Source organism: Empidonax traillii, unplaced genomic scaffold, assembly GCF_003031625.1.
Source record: "Empidonax traillii isolate 1590-97213 ecotype Southwest subspecies unplaced genomic scaffold, ASM303162v1 scaffold806:size288228, whole genome shotgun sequence".
Classification (NCBI taxonomy): domain Eukaryota; kingdom Metazoa; phylum Chordata; class Aves; order Passeriformes; family Tyrannidae; genus Empidonax; species Empidonax traillii.
The window spans coordinates 16,201-35,754 of NW_020955999.1; the positions used below are offsets into that span (position 1 = coordinate 16,201).

The following is a 19,554-nucleotide window of genomic DNA, read 5'->3' on the forward strand; positions in this document are numbered from 1 at the left end:
TGTTACTGTGAAAAATGTTTCCTTCCTAGGAGGCTAATTTATTATAGATGTTTGTTCTATATTTTTAAAACTGTCACCCAGCTGTTGTTCTCAGGCAAATATTGGCCAGGTTTTATATGGAAAGCAAGCAGGTGCAGGTAGTGCAGGTGCACAGGACAGCCCTGATGTGAAGTATTAAAATCAAGCCTCACTGAAGTCTGACAGCAGTCCAGCAGTTTAGCAGAGAAATGGCCATTTCTCCAGAAGAGTCTGGTCCGTCAGATACACTCCAGTCACAGCTAGGGCATACTGACAAGGTAGCTTTCACAGAATACATCTGCAGCCTCATCAGTTTAAACTTGGAGGGAGTAAGGATGATCCTAGAGCCAGTTGTATGTATTGTAGCAGCTTTCTGGAGGAAACAGAATACTAGGGTAGCAGGGCAAGTCCATACCTCCAAGGACTGCACCTTAACTGATGGTATCTACTTTATACCTCTTCCCTTGCCTCTTTGCCACATACAAACAAGCAAGATACCCAAACCTCATGGAAGGGTGATGCCAAGCAAACGTGACTTTGTAGCCTAATAGCTGGAAAGCCATGATTTTGCGTTTTCCTTTCTTTAATGCTTATGATAAGCATTATGCTTACATGAAAATAGCAGTGTGCTGGAAACAGGAGGCCGCTAGAGCATGTTCTTGTGAGATCATAGTATCAAGCTGTCTCCTGCATGGATACAGATGGCTGAGCTCAGGTATTTGTCAATAACGACATCAATGAATGAACAAGATGTGAGAAATATTTGGCACCTGATCAGTAATGCTCAGTACAAGAGAGCTTACACAGAAATTTCAGATAGGTATTGCAGATGTGTCACATTACAGAAGCTTATTCCTATAGTCACAGAGTCCATTTTGGGTGACATCACAACTTCTTCGGGTTTTCTTACTCCTCTGAGACTTTTAGTAAAGTAATGAAATAACACTTTTCTTTTCAGTGTTCTGTTTCCTGTGGAAAAGGTTTGAAGTTTCGTGATGTGCATTGTTTTAATAGCTTCCAATCTAAAATAGAAGAAGAAAACTGCAAACATTTGAAAAAACCACGAACACATAAAATATGTAGAGCTGGAAGATGTCCTGTCTGGAAGGTCAGCAGATGGAAAGAGGTAAGTAAAATCTGACATAACTACCTTCATCGTGAGAGTACAAGACAAGATGATACACTGCTTCAATGGAAATAATTGTAAGGAAGGGTTTTTATATGCACATCACAATGAACTCTACAAATTAGCAAGTAGTTCACTATATTTTCTTTCTTTTAAGAGTAATGAAAAAGTCTGTAAAAACCAAGTATTTGATAATCTGAATTTTGTACTGAATAGGTACTTAGGACTCTCCTCAACTTAGCTTTAAAGTTTACTTCTTACCTTCTGTGATGGATTCAGTAATGTCACTGTATTTGCTATCTTAATCTAAATATTGAAGTGAAGCCAGGTTTGCGGGGGAAGGACAAGAAAAAGGGCTTGTGGGCACAAATATTGGCCTTTTTGCTGGTTTGGTCTTATAAAACATCTCTTACCTTGTAAAATTGTGTGTAACTGAGCACATTGCAATATTTTGCATTTCACTCACTCTTTCAACATATAAATCCTCCCATTTACCCCTTATTGGTAAAGACATGCTATCACTCTCCACATTTTGGCCACACTTGATAGAACAATATGAACCTGATGATTAGGCTTGAGAATCTTTAGGTAGGCTTTGGGACCTAGTCCTGCTTCTGACTGGTGTAAAAGGGGGTCTGTCTATCTCAGTTAGCATTAGGGGTATAGTGAAATGCCTTTGGCCAGGAGAATGAAAAGAAGCATTTGGTATTTAGGTATCTCAGGTTTCAAAATCCTTAGTACTACCTGCAAAAGGAAAAAAAAGTGTCCTCAACATACTGTACCATTTGCAGGATTTTCTAACATGAAACACTGAGAAGTTTTTTTATTCTGATACTTGCATTTTAAAACAACAGACATGACTGTCAGTCTCTAATAAAGGCATGATGTAAACTCAGAGCTGCAAATGTTTGATCTTGCAAAAATGTAAACTTTTGCTTTGCATATGCCTGTAGTGGTTGTCCATACTGTGAAAAAAAGATAAGCAGAGAGCTCAGTTAGGTAACTCAGAAGCACTTGTTTTCTGTCTTTTTTAAAAATTTTTATTTTAATGGTAGTTTTGCATTTTCAACATCAGTTTCTTTAGGTATAATGAAACACTCATAAGGGATGTGAAGTATATTTTAAATAATATCCTAAGAACTTGCAATAATGACAAGTGTATCCCTTCTGGGGACAGTTTAATTTCACACTGACATAACTAATTTTGATCAATTTTAGTGTTCTGTATCCTGTGGAGTGGGGATTCAGCAAAGGGACATCTACTGTCAGCTGGCAGGCCTGGGGCAAGTGAGTGAAGCAATGTGTAGCCATGAGACCCGCCCTGCTAGCGAGAGGCATTGTTGGCTGCCTGCCTGCCTGGCCTACCAGTGGCTGGCAGATGAATGGGAAGATGTAAGTAAGACTTTCAACTTGTATGAAGCAAATGAGTGATGTCGTATGTCATACTAAGTTTTCTTTTTTTTTTTTTCCCCACATTTGGATGCATTTTTAATAGCTGCTTTTATGCTACTGAATAACAAGTGACCATGCTGTATATTTTGAAATATATTTGCAAAACTTAAAAAGTGACAAAAAATGTCTAAGACTTTCTTTACTTTCTTATTCAGGATTTACTTGTCTATTGTTGTAGAGAAAAGCTCTGGTGGAGCTCTGAGCAGGTACCTATTCATAAGACTGTTGCTACTTAGTTCTCCACATAGGGCATAAGATGTTTAATAAATCCTCATTATGAAATATCATTTGAAAAAGGAGTATTCAAAAATAGAAATTCAAAAGAAATGTTATGTGGAAGTAAAAAACTTGGACATAAAATCTTTGGGCTGCAGTGTTTTCAAAGTGTTCTGTATGGAAGAGTTAAAGCGTCCTTAAAATTTAAAGCATCTTTTCTTCTTAAAGAAAAGATAAGAAGCAAAATAAAACTCACTATTCTCCTACCAATTATGAAGCAGGGTAAGAAAATAAAGCTCAGCATTCTCCTACCAAATGTGTTTTTTCCTATTTAAGAAAATCTACTGTTGCCTTTAGAAAAGAGGTGTCATTTCTCAAAAAGTGATGACTATTTTCTACATGCTAAAAATTTAGTAACTGCTATTATTTATGCAAACATACATTATGTGTAATTCCTGAAAAGGGTTATAAAAGAGCCTATCTCTTACTGTACAATTGTGGCATCTTAATAATCTGCACTGCTAAAGTTCCTAGGGCAACAGCCCCTGAAACCTTGAAAATGAAGACTCAAAAGTCTCAGAGACACAATTCTGTAGAATTGACAACTGTTAATATATAAAACATTTTCTGGTGCTCTGCAAAACCTGGATTGTAGTAATGCAGTTTAGACATACATATTCCTCTGTCTGAGAAAAGAGTACAAATATATATTTCTTCCAGTGTTCTCTTCTCATATGTTGCTGCTAAAATCAGAAATTAGTGAAAGTGTCTCAGAATGTCCTTTTAGCACAAATATACACTTTCAAAGAATGACGGTGAGTTTTCCTTTCCCAGCAAATATTTGTATATTCCAACTATTCTCCACTACAAATGCATTGTGTTTCACTACGTCCTCCAGCTTTCATAGCCTCTTCCACACAGATATTGCCATTTTCTTGAAATTCCTGTGTTCTGTTCCCTTCTCTCGCCACATTCATATACAGCCCTGTACATGTAGTGTTAGTACACTAGTGGAATCAGACCCAGCCAGCACAGGTTTAGGAAAGGCAGGTCTTGTCTGACCAACCTGATCTCCTTTTATGATCAGGTGACCCACCTGGTGGATGAGGGGAAGGCTGTGGATGTGTCTACCTGGATTTCAGCAAAGCCTTTGACACTGTCTCCCCTAGCATACTCCTGGAAAAGCTGGCAACCCACGACTTGGACAGTGGCACTCTGCTGGGTTAAGAACTGGCTGGTGGACCAGGAGAGTGCTGGTGAACAGGGCTGCATCCAGCTAGTGGCCGGTCAGCAGTGCTGTCCCCCAGGGATCAGTGTTAGGCCCTGTTTAACATGTTTATTAATGATCTGGATGAGGGGATTGAGTGTACCATTAATAGATTTGCAGATGACACCAAGTTGAGCAGGAGTGTCGATCAGCTGGAAGGCAGGAGGGCTCTGTAGAGGGACCTGGACAAGCTGGAGAGATGGTCTGATTCCAGTGGGATGAAGTTCAACAAGGCAAAGTTCTGGGTCTTGCACTTTGGCCACAACAACCCCCTGCAGCGCTACAGGCTGGGCACAGAGTGGCTGGAGAGCAGCCAGGCAGAAAGGGATCTGGGGGTGCTGATTGACAGGAAGCTTAACATTTTCGCTCTGTGAGCGACTAGGTTTCTTAAAGGCTTAATGCATTTAAGACTTCCATTGCTGGGCCACAGTATCTTGCAGGTCTTCTGAATGGGTAGGTAAGCCTCTCACTGATTTACTTTCACTGCTTTCTCTGATTTCCTGCCATCCTCACTGTCACCTCACCTTTTCAAGAAAGAGCATTATCACACAGCAAGATTTGGAGCTTATAAGCACTTAATACCCTAGTCATGAGTCAATGCTTAAATTTCGCCTTCAGTCTTAGAATCTTGCTTCTACCTAATGTAAGTGAATTTTTATCAGATGTTTTTTCCTCAAGCTCTACTCCCCTTATCTGGGTCTGTACATGTTTACAGCTGTCAGATTAAATGAAGTTTGAAAGCCTAAGTGTGTATTTTTCATCTTCTTTCATTAGTGTACTTAGGTTAGCGAATTTTGTGGAGCAGCTCCTCGGGGCTCAGTGCTTGCTCATCAGGTTTGCAGATGGTGCCAAACTGGGGAGATTGTTTGGCTTGCTGGAGGGCAGGGCTGCCATACAGGGGACCTGGACATGTCACAGGAATAGGACCACAGGAACTTCATGAGATGCAACAAGGACAAATGCAAAGTGCTACCCCTGGAAAGGAAGCACTGCTGCAGCAACTCGGGCTGGGGATGAGCAACCTTGGCATCCTGGTGGAGAGCTAAGGGTGGGCCAGCTGTGTATCCTGTCAGCAAGGATGGCCAGCAGCCTATAGACTGTAGTAAGTGGTGCTATTGATTATGGCCTCTGCTGAGACTGGTGAGTTTTTCTTCTTTATCACTGCAAGTCCAAGCAGCTTAGTTGAGGCCCCTGTGGCTGGGGACTTGATGTTGATATGTATTACTTAGCCTGTACCTGCACTTTTCTGGATTCTGGTGGCAGCCAGGTTTTCATCCTGTCCTGGTAGAGCTGTGATGACTCTCCATTCCAAGAGCTTACCATGGGGAGAGAGATCTGAGGACCCTGAGGGAAAAGGCACAGGCTCAGCAGGTACTGATACCCAAAGCTGGCACTGGCTTAATTAATAGGCAGTTTTCTTTTAATTTTATTTATCAGTGTAATATGTACATGCTTGGAGGTATACTTTTTGTTTTGTTTTCAAGACCAGTTTACTCCTTTCATATTTTACTGAAATCCTTTTTTGGCTCTTCCCTTCTCATACAAAAGAGCTTTTACACTCACCCTATCATCTTGGTTTGACATTTTAATTTTCTCCTCTGCCTCACCCAACAGTTAGAGTGTTGTTATTACACACTGTTGTTTTTTGTCAGCTGAGTAGAGGTAGCTGAACTTTGAAAATTTAAAGGATTCTGATTCAGTGAGTAATTCAGTCTGACACTGATAGCAGATGTCATAAAAGGTATTGCTGTCTGGGTCTTACTAGTGTGTGGCAATCAGTAGATAACTTCATTCTGTAAATGTCTAGTTTAAGTGCAAAAACTGATTGATTTTCTCACTTTTAGTGCTCATCATCATTTAGAAGAAAGAAAATATACCGAAAAATTAGGTGTGTGAATGGAAACAAGCTCCAAGTGGATGAAAGCTTCTGTGATCCTGCCACAAAGCCTCCATCATCCAAAACCTGCAGAGTGGCTCCCTCTAAATATGTTGTGTTCACAGGAGAACTGTCACAGGTACAGTAACTATACTGCTCATACATCTTTTATATAACTTTACATTTAAGAATATTGTATTGCTCTAAAATGTACTTTATGTGTGTAGCAAAAAAAAAAAAAAAAGTATGTTTTCGTTTGAACATGGCTGTCTATACTTTCTCTGCATTGACCCTCCCAGTCAACCATGACTTATTGTAGCATCTGTTATCAGTTCTCTGCTAACCCGCCAGGGCCTATGATCACCAGCTATAGGAGAGCTGCCCCTACCACAGGATTGCCTTGCTGGTTCCCAAGAAACTGTCTTGCAAGCTGACATCACTGAAGTAACCAAAATCTTTTCCTTGATGTCAATAAAGCGATTGATTGGTGCTTTGTTTCCTTTGCACATCTGCACTACCTGTGTGTGTGTGTGTCTGTGTGTGCATCACAGCTTTGAGGGAATGGCTCTGGAACCTCTGTGAGCTCTGAAAAAAGGGCAGCATTGAGCTTTCCAACTCCTTGCATGTGTAACTATTGTAGACTTTGAATGTGTAACTATTGTTCACTTCTGCATACTGATGTGCCAGCCCAAGGTGGCACACATATGATTACAGGCTTTTGCCAGAGCAAGGAACAGAGCTGACTTATCTGTAAAGGCATTTCTGCAGAAAGGTTCAGTTTCACAGAAATTATGTCTGTGCTTATTTTAGTGCTCAGCCAGCTGTGGGTTTGGTTACCAGCAGAGGATCACGTACTGTGTTGGAATCCATTCTGTTCAAAATCAGCATACCCATGGCCTTCAAACTGTAGCATACCGAGAATGCCCAGTAGAGCCATCCCCATACATTTATAAATGTTCAATGTTCAAGGGATGTTCAAAAACAGCTACCTGGAGAGTGGGGAAGTGGACCAAAGTGAGTACAGATCTGCAAGCTCATTTTTGATAGCTATCTCTAACATAAAAAAGAACTAATTTTCTGACATAATGATGTTAATTATTTACTACTTTCTAAACTAACTCTTGATGACTATCCATGTCTAGTGCTCAGTATCTTGTGGAGTGGGGATAAAGGAGAGAACTGTAGAGTGTATGGCTGAAAATGGCTTATCCAGTGACTTGTGCCTGCCACATTTAAAACCAAATGCCAGAAGGATCTGCCACGAGGAAGAATGTAAGTGACAGCTGTAATTTTCCACTGAAGTTAATATTTTCTCAGGTCGTGTATATTAAAGCTATAAATATATTCAGAGCACAATTATTCAAATTTAAGTCCTAAAAGTAATCTCTATTCCTGAAATATTAATATGATTTAATCATTCATTTTGAAGGTGAAATTCTTACCACCTGCAAAGATATGCAGATTAAAAAAGGGATTAGAAAGGATGGTGAATACCTACTTAACATTAAGGGAAGCATGATAAAGGTACTGTTAATATTTATGAGTTTTTATGAACTCAAATGTTTATGAAATAACACTTTTCTAACACACACTTTGCTAAAGGGTTGTATGTTCTCTTCCAGATCTATTGCTCAGGCATGCACTTGGAGAATCCCAAAGAATATTTGACATTGGTAAAAGGTGAAGCAGACAACTTTTCTGAAGTATATGGATTAAGGTACATAAGCAGTTTTATAACTTTATGAAGTGCATTTATTCCTTCTAAAGTAAAATAATAAAAAAATACTTTCTGTGAGAAGGGTGAGTAGGTTATTTGTCCTTGATTTTCTGTTTTGAATATCCAGGCATGTGAATGCACATATGGAAATGTAGGTACTTTTAGGCTGAAATAACATTAGTTGCAGTAAATGATTGTATTTTTTTTTCTATCTTGACTTTAGTAGGAACGGCTTTAATCAACATTATTTCAATTGAGTGAAGATTAAAAGCTGAACTTTTTGTTCAGTAACTGTTATTTAATATTTTTTATGTGTCATATACACTTATTTTTCACTATGATATGTTATGGAAAAATGTCAAAAGTAAAATTAAATCTTTGCTATTCTCTAGGCTGCAGAATCCATATGAATGTCCTTTCAATGGAAGCAGAAGGCAAGACTGTGCCTGTCGAAATGATTACCTTGCAGCTGGCTTCACGGTTTTTAGCAAAATAAGATTTGATGTAGCTTCCATGCAAATTAAAAGTAAGCGTTTTGTCAGTTTTAGCCAATGTGGGCATTCTATTGACATTGTACATGATCACAATTACCAAACTACCATTTTAACACACTTATAGATCCAGTTGTACTATTTTGGAGCAAAGAAAACTCTTATTTAATTTAGGAATTCAATGGGAATTTCAAAGGTGAAAGAAAGAAGAAAGAAAAACCACCACTACTTCCTATGTTAATTTGTCCCAAGTGGTCAAGTGGCATGAATCTCATAGATTCATATTTTATATGTGAACTCTCTTCATTTTATAAATTTTTTCCATTTTAGTCCATGACTTATTTGTCTTGTGGAAATCTTCCTATGCTGTACTAAGTCCCTTCTTAGAGCTTGGCACACACTAAATAAATGGACAGGGAATCTCACAGCACTTTCAAGCCCCTGCCTGAAGCTGTCATGTTGGTCCACAATCAGCACACTTGACACAGTGTCCAAGTGTGCATCCATCTTCCTCATAGCTAGCCCCCTTGTATCTCAGAAAGAAATCTGGGCTTGCAGGTTGGACTAGTGTTGCAGTAACCAAAATTTAAATAAAGTGTTGTTTCTCAAATCAAAACACATATCCTCCCCCTCCAAATAAACAATAAAAAACAAAACCAAAAAAAATCCCACCCAAGGCCAACAATAAAACACCCTGTTAATGACTTTTCACACTGTTTTCACCTGAACTTTGTATGCAGCAGTTTGTGTTGAGTAATTTTCTGTTTTCTAGCCACAGATTTTCTTTTTGCTCAGACTATACTTGGGAGAGCAGTACCATTTGCTACAGCTGGAGATTGCTACAGTGCTGCCAGATGTCCACAGGTATTCAATGATTTCTTATCTCCTTGAAATGTTCACATAAGAGAGGGGGAAAATATTTGTGTGACTTATTTGGAGCTGCAAGGTTCTAAACCAGTCTCCTATGCTGTGTTGTCAGTGTACAACATTAATAAGTACTCTCTTCTTACTCTCTTCTCTCCTGTTCCGCTATCCCTTGCTCACAGTTTCTCCCTGAAATTGTTTACTCTACCCTTTCCCTGTAGGCTCCATTTATGTATATCCAGCTTTCTGTGTGTTTCATCTACTACTCCCTCTCAATGTGATATATTCTTTGTTTCCTCTTCTCAAGGGAAGTTTTGAAAGACATGAACAGGGTGCCTTCTGGATGAAGCTAAATCAAATAATGAGCTCAAAGGAAGGATCTTATTACACTCTTATTGCACTCTAATGAGGATTCAGTCTGTGGAACTAGAAGAGAGTTAGTCCAAAGGAAGACCCCTAGTTGTGCACTGTCTGTAGATGTTGGGCTCTCTGACCCAACATTTTCGCTCTACAGGTCTGCTCATACTCTGTGTCCTTCTCAATAACACAGATGTAGTCCTAGTCTGAACTAGTCAACCTAGGCTGACTTTGGAACTCATTGACAGAAATAGGATTCCCTAGAAAACACTTCAACTAATCTTACTCTATTACTGGACAATTTAGGATGAGGTCAGCTGTCCTCTGGAAGTGAATTTCTTGTCACTGGTTATAAAGGAGTTAAGTCCAACTGGCTCAGACTTGCAAGGACGGGAACCCCTGATGTCTATCAATCCTAGGTGACTAAACTTTAGCTCTGTGGGTAGAGGCAACCAAGGGCAGCTAGAGGCAATTTATGTACAATTTATTTGCAAATGAAGGACCTAGGTTCAGCAGACTTTACCCCTGACAAGAAAACAAGTTGGATACCTTCAACCTGCAAACTCTCTGGGTGCAGTACAATATAAATCTTTCTGCCATCTGTAACTTCTCTTGTGAGGTCATTGTGCTTACATGGTTTGGCACTGACACATTTCCATCTATAAGATCTGCACTGACTCTTACGCTTCTGATGCAGTCAAAAGCCTCCATTCCTGTACTCTCCATCCATGAAATCTGTTCCTGGCCTTAAGCATGCTGCATGATATGTCAGACAGCTGTTAAGCTGTCATTATAATCGTGCATAATACTTCTCATTTATTTTTGCAAAGTCACTGTGAAAGAAGTTACTTTGGGCCTGTTAACTGTGGAAAGCATTTCACGCAATTTGTAGGAATTTCCTCCTTCATTAAATGAAAGTCTTCCACTTTGTGGGCACTTGAAGAACAAAAAGTTCTATCCATAAAAGTTTATGTTAGCTCTTCCTAAGTTAAATGCTATAAGCACAGCAACTTTACACAGAAGTGCTCTCAAAATAGATCTGCCACGCTGAACAATGAAAGACTGAATTTTTGCAAAGGAATTTTAGTGAATCACGAGAAAAAAAGTTGAACACTGTAATTTTATACATGCATACATACATATACCCACACAATAATGTATATATATGACATTATTAAGCAATAAAAGACAGAAGCTACCATTTGTAATAAAAATTTTACTTTTGCTAAAGCTTTGATCTTATGGTTTAAGCATTTAAACTAGGTCTAAATACAGAAATTCAGACCTTCAGTGAATAGTGTGGAGGTGTGCAGTTTTCTGACTGTAGTGCAGCCTAAACTAACCATTAGGCTCTTTGTGGAGGTAGTATTTCTTTCCAGCATATTGCACTTCTGTATTAATGCAATTTAATAATTTTCTGCATCCTAGTTTGTTTACCAAGGTAGTGCAGTTTGTTGCTATTTCCTGTTCTCATATGAAGTGACTATTTTAAAGCTAGTTTTTGGAGTATTTGCATAGGCAAATATTTTAGAATAAACAGCTTCTATATCTGTTTCAAATGGTTTGTATTGCAAAACATTCCATTTAGCAATACATTTATTTATTTAACCTCCATTTATGTTCATGTTCAATTATCTTATTGATTATACTGAAAAAGAAATGAAATATGATAAAATGATGATGTTTAATGTCATGGTTTTGCCCACCAACCAGTCTCTGGGGCTGAGGATGGTTTTGTCCAGATGGATTTCCAGACAAGAAGCCAATAAAAAAGTTCAGTAACGCCTTTGCTAATTACATATTTAAGAAAATGGAAGAGAAGGCTGGTTGCGCAGTTGAAATTAGGAGTAGTAGCCATGTAGGGAGAGAGAGGCAGGCCCCAGGTGGGGGCCAGGCCTCCCTCCTCCCCCAGCCCTGAGCCGGGGGCAGGTGTGGCACTGAAGCCTCCCTTCTCTCATGTAAGGGGGTGAAGGAAAAAAAACTTAAAAGGACAAGCTGCTTGGACGAAAGACTGCTGCAGAAGAATTCTGGCAGAGAGATAAGGGACCTCCAAGGTCAAAGCTGGCAGCCACAGGAGAGAGAAGTTCAAAGGGAGGGGGCTGTTTCTCCCCCCTTTCGCTCTCTCCCTTCAGCAGGGAAAAGACTGAAAAATAAATCCCTACTACCTTTGGAAGATTGTTGGGGTGAGGAGACCCCCATGCCGCTCACAGAGGAGCTTGTGGATGTACAAGGAAGCCAAGACTTCATGAGAAGGACTGAAATGAGGCAGAGTCCTGTTGAAGATTTATGATCCTGAGAGAGATGGGGCTTACACCAGGGTGAGAATGGCTTGGGTAAGCTTGAGATCTCAGTGAGAGATCCATGCTGCTGGTGCTGGAGTTTTGTAACCCTGAGAGAACCTACGCTGGAGCAAGAACGGCTCGGGTAGGGATGTTGGGATCCATGTGGGATCCATGCTAGACCCATGTCGGAGAGGTCTATCAAGGACTGTTCTCCCGTGGGGAGGGACCTCACAGGAAACAGTGATGGACTCATAAGCCATTATCCCCTGTGACCCTGCAGTGAAGATCCATGGTAGGCAAGTGTCTCCTTGCAAGCCCATGGAAGAGAAAACCTTCAGGGTAACTGGAGGTCGACACAGAGAAAAAGAGAAAGAGTTCCAGCTATGACGTATCAGAGTTGTCATCCTGAGATAACAGAAGAAGAGCTTTAAAGTGTTACAGTTTTATTGAAAAGACCTAGAGCTCCGAGATGGAGGAAGAGACTGCTTCTCCTCCTTGGACTGATATAAAGGGGGGAGAAGTATTTCTGTAAATACATAACACTTTTACTTGAGTAGAATTGTAAATATAGTTCTTCAGTTTTTACCTTATTAGTAATAAATGTTAATATTATTTTTCCCCAATCAAGTCTTTTTTGTCTGCATAAACCTTCTCACAACTTATAGTAATTGTGTGGGGTGTGAGAACAAATTGACCCAGAGCAAAACCACGACACTTAGGCAGTGTGTCTGCAAAAATTTGAGAATTAGATGGCTAAGAAGTGATTTGTCTGTAATTTCCAGACAGCGGTATGTTTTGACTATGTTGTTTCCAAAAACTTTAGACACTTTAAAAAACAAAAAAGGTCCTTCAAGAAAACCATGCTCATTCTTGCCTTTTTCAAGTCTGTACCTTTTGTGAATTAAAATATCTTGTGTTGAAAGGGCAAAAATAAATTGAATTGTCTGACGTTAGTTTTGTCTTGAGACTCTGTGAACAGATGCTGCAGATCAGCTGATGCACAGGTAGTGCTTACTGCAGAATAACTTGTTTTTTGTGTCTGTGTCCTGGGAGTCCACAGAAAGGGTGTATTGCAGTGTAACTAACCCATATTATCTTTATGCTTTGAGTGCTTAACGTTTATATATGTCCCAAGTGATACATGCAGATATGCCAGTGTAAAGTGTTTTAGTGTTTTGAATTCTTGCTTATCAGCTCTGTATTTTCTTTTCCTTGTCTTTTTCTTTTTTTTTTTTTTTTCCTAGGGACAGTTCAGCATTAATTTGACTGGTACAGGTCTGAGACTATCCAGTACAGTTCGGTGGATTGCTCAGGGCAACTATGCGACTGCTGACATACACAAATCCCATGTAAGTCAGTGGTGTTTTCCTTTACCTGCTCTTATGGCTCAGATTATTACGCCTGAAAAGGTACAAGTGTTGACTGTAGTGAAAGCTAGTTGTGAATCAAAAATAGCACTCAAGGCCTCTGACCCGTCTAAGTCTTGTTTCAGATGTAATGCAGAAAACGATGTTTAATCACACTGTCCGGTATCTAATTTAGACCAACACTGCCTACCTACACTTCTGTTAACTGATTTTAAGATTATTGTCATATTAATTAGGTTTATTAGAAGTTTTGCAGATGCCTTTTAAAGGGGATCTTCAAGTATCTTCTCAAGATATTTAAAAAAAAAAAAACAAACACAACACCCAACCCCCCACATTTTTTTAAAGATATCATAGTACAGATGATCCTTATACAGATTGCTTACCTCCAAATTGACTCTCATGGGAAACCAAGAGCAGTTGAAGAGGAACAGCAAGCATGCACAGTTTAAGACAGCATTGGATGCTAAGCCAGGAAACAAAGTATAAAGTGGTAGTAATAAAGAATCTCTGTGCCCGTTTTTCTAATTTGATGCTGTCTCTTGGTTTAGCATTTGCAGGTGTGATTTGTCAAAGGGTCTGTTGTGTGCAAACTTCGAGAAGCTTTTTGTACAACTGTGATTTCAATTGCTTTTCTTGACTGACTTTTCTCTTTGTCTAATTCCCAGGATGGTACTAAAATCTATGGAAGATGTGGAGGATTTTGTGGAAAATGTGTTCCTAGCACAATTACTGGTCTCCAGCTTCAAATACAATGAGAACTCTGATGTACTATGAGCATCAAACCAGGAACATCTGCCATTTTGGCGCAAATTGTAGATGCAATGTATATATATTTTAATTCTTTCATCTCTGTAATTCTCATTACTGTAACACTCAACTACTAAGAACTGTTTTTCTCAGGATTTACTTGGGGTCATGTTTTCTGTATGTGGGCTAACAAGTGCATAAATCACAATCATAAGCCTTCAGGTTTTAATGGGGGACATTAATTCAATATACAGCATATATTAGCAAGTAAATTGCGCTGAAGTTACTACCATAGGCAACACTCTAAATTTTACCATAATTGTAATTCTTTACCTGCAGCTGATCAGTGTGATACCTTATGAGGTATTCAGTAAAATTTACACTCTACTGGTCCTCTTGATTGACTGTACTAAAATATAGAAAGGAAAGCTTTATTACTCTACAGTGAAGAAAGGTAATAAATTTAAGTCCTTACAGTTTTGTTCAAACTTTGAGGGATTGTCTGTCAATAACTTATAGAGTAGTACATAACCAAAATGCTTGAGATAGTTTTATAGATCTGTGTGTTTCTCTGTCAGTAAAAGCATTTTTCCCCATCCCTTTCATTATATTCTTCTTGGTGCTCAAATCCTGGCAGTAGTCCTGAGAAGTGCAGTTTAACCTCTGTAATCTCTATGGCACATGTTAAACATCTGGGTTTAGGTTTGTCATGGGTACAGGAAAAAAAAATAAGGAACAAAATTGCTTTGAAAACTGATTCTAAATCCCTGCCTCTCATCCAAGTACACTGTAAAAGCAGTGTATTCTGTTTACCATACCGTCTTGTATGTGGTTTTACAACTATGTATTTGCTTAAGCACTTTCCATATACACCTTACTCCTTTACACTGGAAATTGGCATATTAGTAAAGGCTGTAGTATATGTCCTTCATATTCCAATTCAACATAATTTTCAATAACCTTAGCCAAAAACCTGGACAGAGGCAATATTAAGCTCCACAGTGGTTTTGCTGTCCATCTTCGACTCAGTTTGATTTTTTGATGTTTGCAAATACAGTTCTAACATCTGCTATTTAAAATTATTTCTTCGAGAAAAGTAAGTGTATGAAAGAGTTACAAGGTTCAGAAAATTATTTTGCTCTTTGATTTGTTGTTTTGTATTACTTTACAGTCCAGAACTGTAGAAATATATGCATATACAGATAATGTATTTCAGGGCCAACTCTCAGGTATTCAGAATAAAATTTTCTACCTGCATAATAACATATATTATGTACCAGATAACTATACATGCTTTCTTTCAAAATATGCATTCTGTATACCAAATATTTATTTTGCATGCTAGTAAACTTGGTAGATCAAATGGCAGCTATATCATATTTTTGCCCACGAAGAGTTAGTCATGAATTAGCAATATGTATTAATTAAAACCAATACTGTACCACAGAAGTGTATGCAGCTCCTGTTTTAGATAACACATGTACGTAATTATTTTGTGATCTCTGCATCAGAAACGTATTTTTGCACTATGTGCCTTGTAATAGTTGTAAACATTAATAAGAATATAAAACATTATTTTCCTAGAAGTGTTTACATTTACAATTAAAATCTTGTAATTTATAAAATATTTATATAATAAATATGTTTGTGTGAATGATACCAGAGTACTTTTGTTTGGAATTTTTTGTTTTGTATCATATGCTTAGTACAAATGTTGCAAAAATGTTTAAACTTCCTTATGCACAGAATAACTGCATTCGTAATATTTCTTCACAGTTGACTTACTTATACTGGAATATATGCCACACAAGCAGGTTATAGTCATAGGAATATTTTCTATGGAAGCAAATCCTGCTTCAGAGGGACAAACTCCATCTCTATGTCCTCTTTGCTGTTATCCGCTCATATTGCCCTATACATTTCTTGGAGGGTTGCCCTGTAAATCATTAACTGACATAATTCAGAAATCTGAAATAATCTTCCTTTTCCTTGTGCTAATTCAAACCAATTCCCTCCCAGCCTGGTCCCTTGCCAGCTGCTTTAAGGGAAGCTGCAGTTCACCTCTATCCCCAGGAGGATCTTTTCAGCCCATCTAAAGGCTAGAAAGCACTCAGCTCTGCTGCCACAAAGGCACTCTTAAAATCCACTACCAAGCAAAATACCAATGCAATATTCAACACAGCATGTTTTTCTTGGATAATACAAATTATTTTTGAGTAAAAATGTATTTTCTATGATTCTAGCAAACCCTGTGGCCCGCTTCAACTTCTGCATAGAACAGCACTGTACTTTACTGTAGTTTTTTGCATCTTTTCTTTCTTTTATCATGGATTTGGAGTTTCAGCCTAGTGTAGGGAAAAAGTAATTGCGTGTTCTGGCATTTTGTGACTCTCCTGAATTTTGGTTTTGTAGGGGAAAAAGGGCTTGGTCAATAACTCCATTTCAACTTCCTAACTTTTTATCCTGAAGGCAATTTAAGAAAAACATAAACCTGATGATCAGTCTAAAGAATGTGGAGACTTGATGATGTTGACCAGTTAGAAGGCCCATGCAAAAAAAAAGAAAAAAAAAACTAAAAAGAGAATCATGGGTTGTACTTGCAAGCTTTAGTTGAAATTGATGTGAATGTCCATCACATTGGGTAGCCGAGATGCCCAACAGAATAGCATGGTGCCCCATGAGAGTGCTGTGAGCTCCACCTCATGGATCTGCATGTGTTGAGCTGCCCATGGCTGCTCACAGTCAGTCAGGTTTGATTTGTGCTTAACTGTCCCATCACTATTCCATACAATAAAAAAACAAAAAATGAATGGTAATAGCTAAAGATGACATGTGGCTTCTAGGATCTTCTCAATCCCGTCAATAACAGCATATTAGGTGACACAACTGTACTTACCTTGCTTGTGTGAATGCATGCACACATTTAACATTTATCTGAACATTAAATGCCAAAGATGGACTAGAGGTAAAAAACCTTGTTTCTCACATTAATCTAACAAAATGTCATTTGATGTGCTAGGAAATGGTGTTCTGCCATGTGACAGTACCTGTGACTTCTCCTGATGAAGTCATCATTGACACGCCTTCCACTCGTATTTCCCCAAAGGTTGTATGTGGGAGGTAGCAGAGCAGATGGAAACTATGGCTCTGGGTACACAGAAAGGTCTCTGTTCTGGTGGAATTCATCTTGCTGTAGTCACCCTCTACAGAGAAGCAGGATGTGCCTAGGCATTTGGTCTGGAATACGTGTGATGTGCAATCAGTCAGTCCTGCGTGCATGGGAAGAGCTGTGACTATGTGACTTCAGCATGTATGTGTGTCTATGCTGGTTTCTGATGGATGGTCATGTATTTTTCTTACCTAACTGAAAGGCTGTAATATCCAAGACATATTTGAAAAGATGAGGGAAAGGTTTGGGTTTTCTTCCTCTCCTGTAACCTGGAATATGTTCAGCATAACTTCTCGGTTTTGTTGACTATTTGAAATGAAAATTACATGTAATAGGAAGGTGCTTTATGTCTTTGCAGTTTTATTACAGGAACACATGAGATCCCTAAGAAATTCAGAATCTGAATAAAATATTACTGACTTGCAAGGGCTTTCTACATCTTACAGGGCTTTAAATAAGATTAGGGAGGAAGGAGAGGAGTTGGGTTTTATTATTTCCGTAAAGAAACAAATATATTTATGAAAATTGATGTCCTGTGGCTATCAATACTTAACTTGAATTAGAAGTGGATTAGAAATACGCTGCAATATTTTAACTTTAAAAATAAAAAAAAAGGAGTAGGAAAGCTATTTACAAAAATAGCTCTCAAGTGAGATAACTGAATATTTAAATAAGGAACAATAAAATGAGCATCACATATAAACATTACAACTGAGATTTCATAGTAATCCATGTTGGCAGTTAATCCATGTTGGCTTTATTTATAAATTGAAACAGTTTTCAATTGCACTCGAAAGAAGCTTGCCAAAACATTTTTCAAAATTTAACTTTCATGATACAATATACTTCCATATTTCTACTTTTGTGGAAATTGAACCATGAAATATTAAAGACTGCACTGAAATACCTGGAATAGTTACACGGTGTCTTATTTGATGCAGGTAAAGTATGACTGGAGGTCACCGTGGCAGAACCAATACGAGATAATGTCCTCCTGGCTACAGAGTGGCTACTCTGGGAAGTATTTGTGTCCTATTGACCAGCTTATGGTCTCTCTTGTATGACCTCTTTTACTCTCCTGTAATACTTGGCTTTTATTTCCTGAGCCTTTATGATTTTTCAGGATGGTCTTATTGTATCTAAGAGTGAGGGGGGCCTCAGCCTTTCTCACTCTCTCTCTCTCTGGTGTACTTTGCAAATAGGCTGAATAGATCATAAAAAAGTTATTGCTTTTGAATGACATTCCTGCTTCACAATATTGCCTTTCCTTTGAACAGAGCAGAACTGTGACAATAGCAGGGGAAAATCAGCTGCCTTTTGTTTAAATAGAGTACAAGCTATCTGACTTGGAGTTGGATCTGTCATTTAACCTTCCTATCCACAGAAGGCAATTTGCTTTTGTACAATTAAGTTTATTTTGCAATACCATAGCTTGAGAGGCTTTTCTGGGCTTTGTTTATCCTGGCTTTAGAGATGCAATCTGTGTTCTGTTTCTGATAAATTTCTCCTTGTGTTCAGTTATGACAGATATTCCTTTGAATTGACTGTATAAAAATACTGTAGCAGCAGAGCAGAGCAAAGATCTAACTCTATTTATGTTTATATTCTACCTTTAAACATGAACAGCTGTGCATGCATTCGTCTGTCTCATGTCTGACTCTGTGCTGCCATCCAGAACCTTTTCCTTTTTAATAAACAAATGTTTTCCTCTTTAATCTGTGTGTGTGTGTGTGTGTTTTATCTCTGTTCCTGAAACAAAACTTTCTTGTCCACATACGTTTTTCAAATCTTATTTGTATAATTCAACAAAGTATGCAACAGGAAGAGTCCAAGCCATAAATGGTAGTAAATGGCTCTCTTGAAAGAGCTGAAAGAAAACAAGCTATTTCTGTGTTGCACATCATTACTGTTTTGTTTGGGTAAGTGAAACCCCTCATTTATGAATACTGAAAGACTTTTTTGAAATTGCTTATTTTACAGTCTGATTTACAGAAGCAAGAAACATTCAAGGAGAGCTCATGAATTTTCTGTATGCAGAAGACTAGCGTGATTCATAGCAGCAGCATATATTTATGCCTTTTTTGCACTTCAGTTGTCTCTGGCAGTCATTCATTGATCGTGATAATGACATTCATGGTCAGTTCATAATTTTCCATGTTCCTCTGGAAGCTGCAATAATTAAAAATGTGATTGCACAGAACACAAATGGAAAATGGTACTTGTAAAATCAGGGAGCAGAAAGTTTAGTGCTTTGTATTTAAAGCATCTTGCCAAAAAGGCTTATTGTAAAAACATTTATTTAACACTTCTGTAAAAACAAACAAACAAACAAACAAACAAAAAAAAAAAAAAAAAACAGCATCCCTGCAAGCATTTGTATTCCTGGAAGCTCTGTAACTCTGACAGGGCTAGGAAGGCAGCCACCAGCAGCCCCTTTCATCAGGATTTACAAGGTATTTAACTAAGAATACTTCTGCCCTTCAATTATTGTTTTCGGTCTTGGGTTTATTACTACTTTTGCCAGAAAAGTAACACTGTCTCCAGTTCTTTAACTAAATTTCTGCTTCTAACTTCTGAGAGAGCAGGAAAACAGAGGAGTAAA

General features: G+C 38.3%; 1 protein-coding gene across 1 annotated transcript; it reads left to right on the forward strand.

Moving 5' to 3' along the window:
* The first annotated feature begins 227 nt into the window (after positions 1 to 227).
* LOC114066748 (A disintegrin and metalloproteinase with thrombospondin motifs 20-like) lies at positions 228 to 15,348 on the forward strand. The gene is made up of 12 exons (XM_027901697.1): positions 228 to 296; positions 977 to 1,144; positions 2,363 to 2,536; positions 5,924 to 6,094; positions 6,766 to 6,969; positions 7,098 to 7,227; positions 7,385 to 7,479; positions 7,578 to 7,672; positions 8,065 to 8,198; positions 8,936 to 9,027; positions 12,911 to 13,015; positions 13,702 to 15,348. Exons 1-12 carry the CDS (start codon positions 228 to 230, stop codon positions 13,789 to 13,791), a joined length of 1,527 nt encoding a protein of 508 aa, XP_027757498.1. The 3' UTR covers positions 13,792 to 15,348.
* Positions 15,349 to 19,554: the final 4,206 nt, after the last annotated feature.